This window comes from Arachis ipaensis, chromosome B3 (genome assembly GCF_059453495.1).
Source record: "Arachis ipaensis isolate K30076 ecotype BB chromosome B3, ASM5945349v1, whole genome shotgun sequence".
NCBI classification, from domain to species: domain Eukaryota; kingdom Viridiplantae; phylum Streptophyta; class Magnoliopsida; order Fabales; family Fabaceae; genus Arachis; species Arachis ipaensis.
Window position 1 is genome coordinate 28,124,798 of NC_142438.1, and position 7,336 is coordinate 28,132,133.

Sequence of the window (7,336 nt, forward strand, 5' to 3'; positions counted from 1 at the left end):
TGGATAATTTGATCTTTCGATCACTTTTAATCAAACTTTTAATGTGTGTTGAACAAATTATTAAATCTTAACTAATTTAATTCTTTGCACATCCATTTGAATATTTATTCTTCTTTTAGTTTGTTCTGACACTCACCGTCTCACCCCATGGAGACGCGTTTTTATTAACAATAACGTTAATTATTTTTACACTTGAAATTAATTTAATGTGTATTTCTATATAGTGATATATCCAGACTACACAAGATATATCAAAGGAGATACTAGTGAGTGACATAAATTTGGACCATATAATTAATACATATGGATAAGATTAAAAATTATTCAAAGGAAAAGTATGGGAGCCAATGGAATATTTGTACAATGTGTATAATGGAGATTTAGGGAGTATTAGAGATATAACTATTAGTGTTACCTTTTTCTAGTAACGTAAGTTTTTGGGATGAGTGGTATCATAATATAGTATTAAAGTTCTAGATACGAAATATCAAGAGTTCGATTCTTGGTGAACCCAAAATTACTTTAATATTATGGATGATGTTTATTTTGTACTCATATAATCCATTGTACACATTATACAAATAAGCTATTGATTCCTTTGCAGGACTCTATTATTAAAATTTGTATGTGACTTTGTATTTTAATTTTGATACTTTATGTAAGAGTTAACAACCTAGATTTTATCAAGGTAATTAATATCCAACTTAGTCTTTAAAATTCTCCGACATTCGCTAAAATAATTCTTAATTTTTGAAAATTAATTAAATTAATTCTTAAATTTGTAAATCGTGAATTTTGTTGGTCTTTAATTTAATATCCTTAACATAGTGCTAACATAAAATATTACTGTATTATTGTAATATTTTCAGCATTAAAGTGGCATGGCTAAGATTCTAATATAATTAAAAAGGTATTTAAATTAATTAATTTGACTTATTTTAGTCTCTTTACTAATATAAAACTAATTATTTAAAATAAGTCAAATTAACAAAATTAAGACACCTATATAATCATATTGAAATTTTAGTCATATCACCGTATTATTAGAAATGTCACGCTAATATTTTAACGTTTTATGTCAACAATGTATTAATTGAAATTGATGATTACTTTAAATTTTATCTTTTTAATTATACACTTTCTAAACTCTAATTTAGTATTATTCAACTTTGATCGAATTTAGTTAAAAAAAAATTTATATCTGTAGTATTTTTTTTTTTTGAAATAAAGAAGCTCCAAACAATAATGTGGAATGTAAAAAATAGGTACCAAAAAAAAACTAAAGAATAAATTATAAAATTCAACCCATAGTCATCTTTGACATTGCCATCAATAACTATACGAGTCAACACCACACCACTCAACCTGTAATATTTTTTTATTTTAAATATCTATCAAATTTAAAAGTAAAGACTCCAAGTGTATTAAATTGTTATAATTTAAGTATCTAAGAATAGTCCATGAAATGAGGTAATTTATTAAATGATTTCCCTTTAGAAACAAAATAGCTGCATATGATTGTTTGTTTGTTTGTTTGTTTTGGTAGAATATGCAGCAAACAAGGAAGAATTTACTGTGATTGCACTGTTGCAGTGATTCTTTCTTATCTTCTCTGCTCTCCCCTACCAACTCATCATCAAAATTCAATAAAAGCTGAGCAATGTCCTTGTTTTTATTTCTTTGACTAGTCCTATGTGCTATTTCACGGCTAGTTTTATGGCCTGAAAAACTGATTGAGTTTGTCCTTTGGTTGGTGCATAGTGGGGCACTGAGATCATACTCCATGAATTACACATTACAATTTGTTCTTATTTGCTGCCAGCAAATATTTGCTACTTTCAATTTTCTGTTTTCTTTTTCTTTTTTCTTTTTTTTTTATGGAATTGCTGAACAAAGCATCTTTAAATTTAAACACTTGAACACAACAAACTCCACTATTACTCCTGTTCATTTAATACTCATGCATGTATTTTCTTCTGATACATAAATGTGAACAGATTCATCATCGCTCATCCTATTAAAGTCAACGAATATTAAATGTTTATAGGCCAATTTTCTGGTAATTTTTAAAATTATGTCCAAATTGTTAAATTTAGTCTTGATATATAATTTTAGAATAAACTATTAATATAAGATCTATCAATATATGTGTATTGGGCAATTAATTTTCAGCATTACAGATAATACATTTTTTTTTATGAATCACCTATTAATAAGAACTATTTGTTAAAGAGACTCCCAAGAAGAGAGAATTTGGACTCATAGCCATCACAAGGGCTTCTCTTCCATCTTTCTTTTATTAATATTAGTTTCTAAACTTTTGAATTATAAAATACATCAATTCCTAAACTGCCAAAACGGACATTTTAACTAGTCTCTATTCCAACTACTAAAACTTATAAAAATTATCTAATTCTTCTCAAAATTTAAAAAACAAAGACTAACAGATTAATAAAATTTGAAAAACAAAAAAGTGGTTACTTAAATAAAATTTGGATATCAATTTAAAGTTTTATTTATCTTTTAGGAACAACAACACTCTATAAATACAAAATATCAACTAATATGTATTTATATATATTGATTTATATATTTAAAATATTATATTACTAAAAAAATTTATGAATATTAAATATATTTATAAATAAATACATAATAACTAATTTAGTAATTGAATTTTAGTGTCTATTGAGGAGTGCTAGGAGACCAGCACTTTTGTTAAATTTTGGCCAGCACTTAACCATCAAAAGAAAATTGAATGATTCTACATCATTAGATGCAATCTCACACCATTAAAAACATCATTGATGGCTAATTGATGGCTAAAAACCACAAAATCTGCTAGTCCCTAAACGTTCTCATATTTTTTATATCTATATATGATGATTGGTAATTGATGTTTAATGTTCAACCGAAAAATCTTTTTGATATCTTTTATAATGAATCATAGAAGAATAGTAGAGATTTATTAAAATTTATTATTTTTGGTTATTAGTTAGTTATCAATGTTTAAAAAGTATGAGATAAAATATATGATTAAATTATTAAATTAAAAAAATTAAATTAAAGAAATTGAGTAATAGTTAAAAATAATAAATTTTGATGGTTGTGAACAATTATCTTAACGAATTAATTAATTGCACTGTGATTTGTTAGTTGTCGGATTTAGATAGTGAAATAAGAGTAAGGGGAAAAAAGTTAGCTTGCTTTTTCCTGAAAACTAAAGAAAAAGATAGGAGTACACAATTTGAGGCCGTTATAGAAAAACAAGCCCCTCCATGAGTCCACGACACTTCACTTCAGTGAACAGCCATCATTGCTGCCTGCAATTAATCTAAGAAACCATATTCCAACACCCAAAAACCGTTTTCATGATTGATTGTGGAAAAAAAAAAAAGAGAAGAAAAGAAAAGATAATTTACTGGATAAAAATAAAGACCAACAGCTTTCTTTCAAACACGAATTGCTTTTTACAGTGGCTAGGTTCAGTTCACTATCCCAATTTATCACAAGAACTAGAACATAGAAATTAACCTAAAAAAAAGGTAATTAACCCCCTCTTTTTTTTTTTTTTTTTTTTTTGTCTTCCTTCCCTAACATGCCTACGGAAACAGTTCATGTGAACCGCCATGAAAAGCTACCAACCACGTAATAATTAACAATAACAATAACAACAATGTCCCCAAGTTGATTAGTTTTTGTTCAATTCTGATTATTGTTATTGATCCACTGCTTGTGGCCTGGAACCCATTTTGGACACTTGGGACTAAAGTAGGTTGAAGTTACCCTTGAGTTCAAAAGCTCCACAACAGGTGCAAATTTGACGCACCTTGGAGTCTTGTACTGATTTATGGAAGCGCCTAAGCTAATGGCATAGTCCATAAGCTTATCAAAAGTCCCCTGTTCGACGATCTTGATTTCCAGCGGCCCAATCGACTTGTCGGAGACTCGTCCCTGGCGGTAAACGCTGTTGAGCGATTCTTCAATGGCTAAGCAACAATCCTCGAAGACGCAGGGTGGAATTTGGGTTGTTCCGTTGAGAGTTAGCTCCCAGTAGAGCACGTAGTGGCCTGGGATTGTTGTTGTGTCTGCGTAGCTTGTGTATTCCGAGACGGTGGCGTCGAACGGGACGAGGTGCGTGACGGCGTTCTTCATTGCGTTCTGGAGCTCCACTTCGTCTGTCTTGTCGGAATCTATGCTGAGGACTACGTTCTTTCTGCAGACGAAGTTGAATTGTGGGGCCTTGTTCTTGAATCCGGCCACCCTCAGCACATCCCCCACTCTGTAGCGGTATAGTCCTGGAAGAGGCAGAGATGATATTAATATATATATATATAGACAAATTCTTATTTAACTCTTACAGACAATAAAGAATCCCACCGGCGTATGTTGTGACAACTAGCTCGTATTCCTGGCCGAGCTTGACATCAACGAGTTCAACGAGGTCTTGCTGTTCCTTGTCGGGGAGAGAATCGGTGTGGTCGGAGTTGGTTCTGTTGACGGGAAGGAACTCGTAGTAGCACATGGTGGGAATAAGAGTGTAGGAAACCTCACTAGGCTTGCAAAGAGGGGTAAGGTTAACACCAAAGTAGCACTCGCTAGAGGCATACATGGTGCACACGAGTGGTAAACCATTGCTATAGTAATCCAATGTGGGAATGTACTGTGACATTGTCCCAGTCACAATAACATCCACATACTTTGTGTTGGGCCACAGCCTAGTGATGATTCCCTGCCAAGATTTCTTCCCGCACTCCGCCTCGATGAAATCCGCCAACTTCGGGTCGGGTTTCAGGATCTTCATAACCGCCTCGCGGACCGAAACGTCCGTGATCTCGCCGTTCACGCTTCCTGTTCTTATGTCATTGCAAAGAAGGGTCCAATGCTTCTCCAGGAAGCGAATCGCCCGGATGAAGCCGGAGGCGAAAACCGCTCCCACTCGGAGCACCTCTTTGTTCTGGCAAAGGCCACAGAGCAATTGAGAATACATACTCTGGTAAGAGTCTGGACAGAGTACGGTCTCGTTTGGGCTGGTGTAGTTTGTGTACGGGTCATAAGGTCTGTCCCTGAAGTATGAGCTCTTGTAGTAGCTGGTTAAAACGGGACGAGCCACGATCCCTGAGGGTGTTTTGGCCTCGGCTTTTATGAACATTAAGTACATTCCTTTGCCGTTTTCTAAGCCAGGAACAAACTGGCTCATAACCGGCATCAGTAAGCTATACAGCAAGCTCCTCCTTCCCAGTTCTTCTTCAATTGTAGGCATCAGCTTCCTCTCACCACCCGATGTTCCAGAACTACATAACAAAACATGATAATATTATGTCACTATTTATAACTTACATTATTCAATTTAGTTTTTTAATGTAACAGAAGATACCTTGTGAGGAACTCTGAAATGGGCTTAGAGCAAAGAATTGGGGAGGTATCGCCATTGGCGATACGATTGATATCGGGCTGGAGGTCCTCGTAGGAAATGACAGGGAGTAGTTTTTTGAAGGTGTCGCGGTCAGTTTGGCCGTTGAGGCCGTGTCGTCGGAGGTACTCCACGTTTGCATTGCGGGAGAGGATTTCGGAGAGGACCTTCTGTTGGACTTGGTCGGCGTTGGAAGTCACATCCTCGATGAACTCGAGGATCTTCCTGTTCTGTTCTACGAGGTTGTAGTCTTTGGGAGCCTCAGGCATGGTGGTGTATGTGAATTAAGAAAGACAGATTTTGTGTGTGTGAAATGTAAAGGGGAAGAAAGAGTGTGTGTATGATGATTCCGTTAGAGGAGGGGGAGGAGGGAGGGGGGGAGATGGGTGTGTTGGGCGTGGGGTGAAAAGGATCACAAAGTGGTATATATAGAGGCACATGTCAAGCTGGGTTTGCTTCTGGGTTTGGACTAGGAGTAATTCAAAACCACACCTGAGGGTACAATTGGGAATTCTTACCCGTTCTTGAACCATTTTTTATTTTCTTCTTTTTTTTTTTCTTGGTCTTCTTTTTTTTATTTATCCCTTTTTTCACCTATATGTATAGCGGGTATAGAGATTACTATATTTTTTCACATTAGTAAGTGCCGGGTGTGAACTTTTTGGTTACTGTATTGACTTACTAGTAAATTAACTGCATAATGTGTATATAAAAAATGAGTTATTAAATCTCAGTTATTTGTATATAATTTATATTTAAATATAAATATATATTAAAAATATAATTTAATTAATTTGGATTGGTCGAGTAGTCAACTCACTCATCCGTTTAAATAAGTATCGGAGATTCGAATTCTGTCTTGTACATGCAGCAATAATTCATTAGTTAACGACAAATTTTTAAATAAAATTCAGATCCGCGATAAATTAATTCTTAGTCTGTCGGACTCAAGATATTGATTTTGTTAGTTGACACCAAAATTATAGATTTCAAAATCATTATTGATTAATTCCTCACACCCATGATTAAATAAAATATGAATTTGACTTACTTTAAATCTAAATCTTATCTAAACATATATACTATACATAAATCAATATAGTATTCAATATTAGACATGTACACGTAACACATTATTTAAATATTTATATGTCATGTCTAAAGCATAAGCATACATACAACTTCCATGCATTTATGGTCATCTTAAGCCCTCTCGGCCACATTGACTAGAGAACTTCGTTTTTCCATTGTTAGGTGAAAAATAGTTTTAAAAAATTGGAATTAGTAGAATTCATCAGAAGAATAACACAATTTCAGTTGGAAATGACTTGGCATATTAATTCAAGATGAGTGAATACCATCACCGCTTTTTGAATATATATAGATAGAATGGAATCCAAGTAGTAATAACAGAAAAAAAAAAAAAAAAAGGAAGAGGCATGCATTTTGGAGTCACTTTTGAAATGCATAGTGGTTGTTATCAAAGTGGTTAAGTAGTTGTAGACTACTAGTACTAGTCCATATCTTAAAAGGCGGCAAAAAGATCATAAAAATACGGAATAAAGACAAACTTATATATCCAATTGTCATATATTGGATTGGATTGTCCAATCCAAATTTTTGGTTTTACGAAATTCTCATAAGTTAACTCATCAAAATATCCAAAAAGAAAAAGAAAAAAAAAGAAAAAGAAAGGGAAATAATGCTTTTATAATTAGATCAGACTTATATAAAGTTAAAATTAATTATATGATTTTAATGTTGTTATTTCATTCAATTTAAATGTATATAATAAATGCGTTAAGGAAAGTTAGTTGATAAATATAAAACTTTATATATCAGATGTGTAATATAATATATATTTTTCTTTATATCGACCAGTCTTTGGTATCCATTTTTGTTGGTTACTTTGAAAAATTGTGT

At 32.9% G+C, this 7,336-nt stretch overlaps 1 protein-coding gene across 1 annotated transcript; it reads right to left on the reverse strand.

The window, feature by feature from the left end:
- Positions 1-3,417: 3,417 nt before the first annotated feature.
- On the reverse strand, positions 3,418-5,915 carry DFL1 (Auxin-responsive GH3 family protein). Its single transcript, XM_016333175.2, has 3 exons — positions 5,378-5,915; positions 4,381-5,294; positions 3,418-4,298 (listed from the first exon to the last, which is right to left on the reverse strand). Exons 1-3 carry the CDS (start codon positions 5,680-5,682, stop codon positions 3,703-3,705), a joined length of 1,815 nt encoding a protein of 604 aa, XP_016188661.1. The 5' UTR covers positions 5,683-5,915; the 3' UTR covers positions 3,418-3,702.
- Positions 5,916-7,336: the final 1,421 nt, after the last annotated feature.

Coding starts and splice junctions, on each gene's coding strand:
- DFL1 (XM_016333175.2), bottom strand. CDS start 5,682: ATGCCTGAGGCTCCCAAAGACTACAACCTCGTAGAACAGAACAGGAAG. Junction 5,295..5,377: donor ATTTCAGAGTTCCTCACAAG/GTATCTTCTGTT, acceptor TTTGTTATGTAG/TTCTGGAACATCGGGTGGTG. Junction 4,299..4,380: donor AGTTGTCACAACATACGCCG/GTGGGATTCTTT, acceptor TGCCTCTTCCAG/GACTATACCGCTACAGAGTG.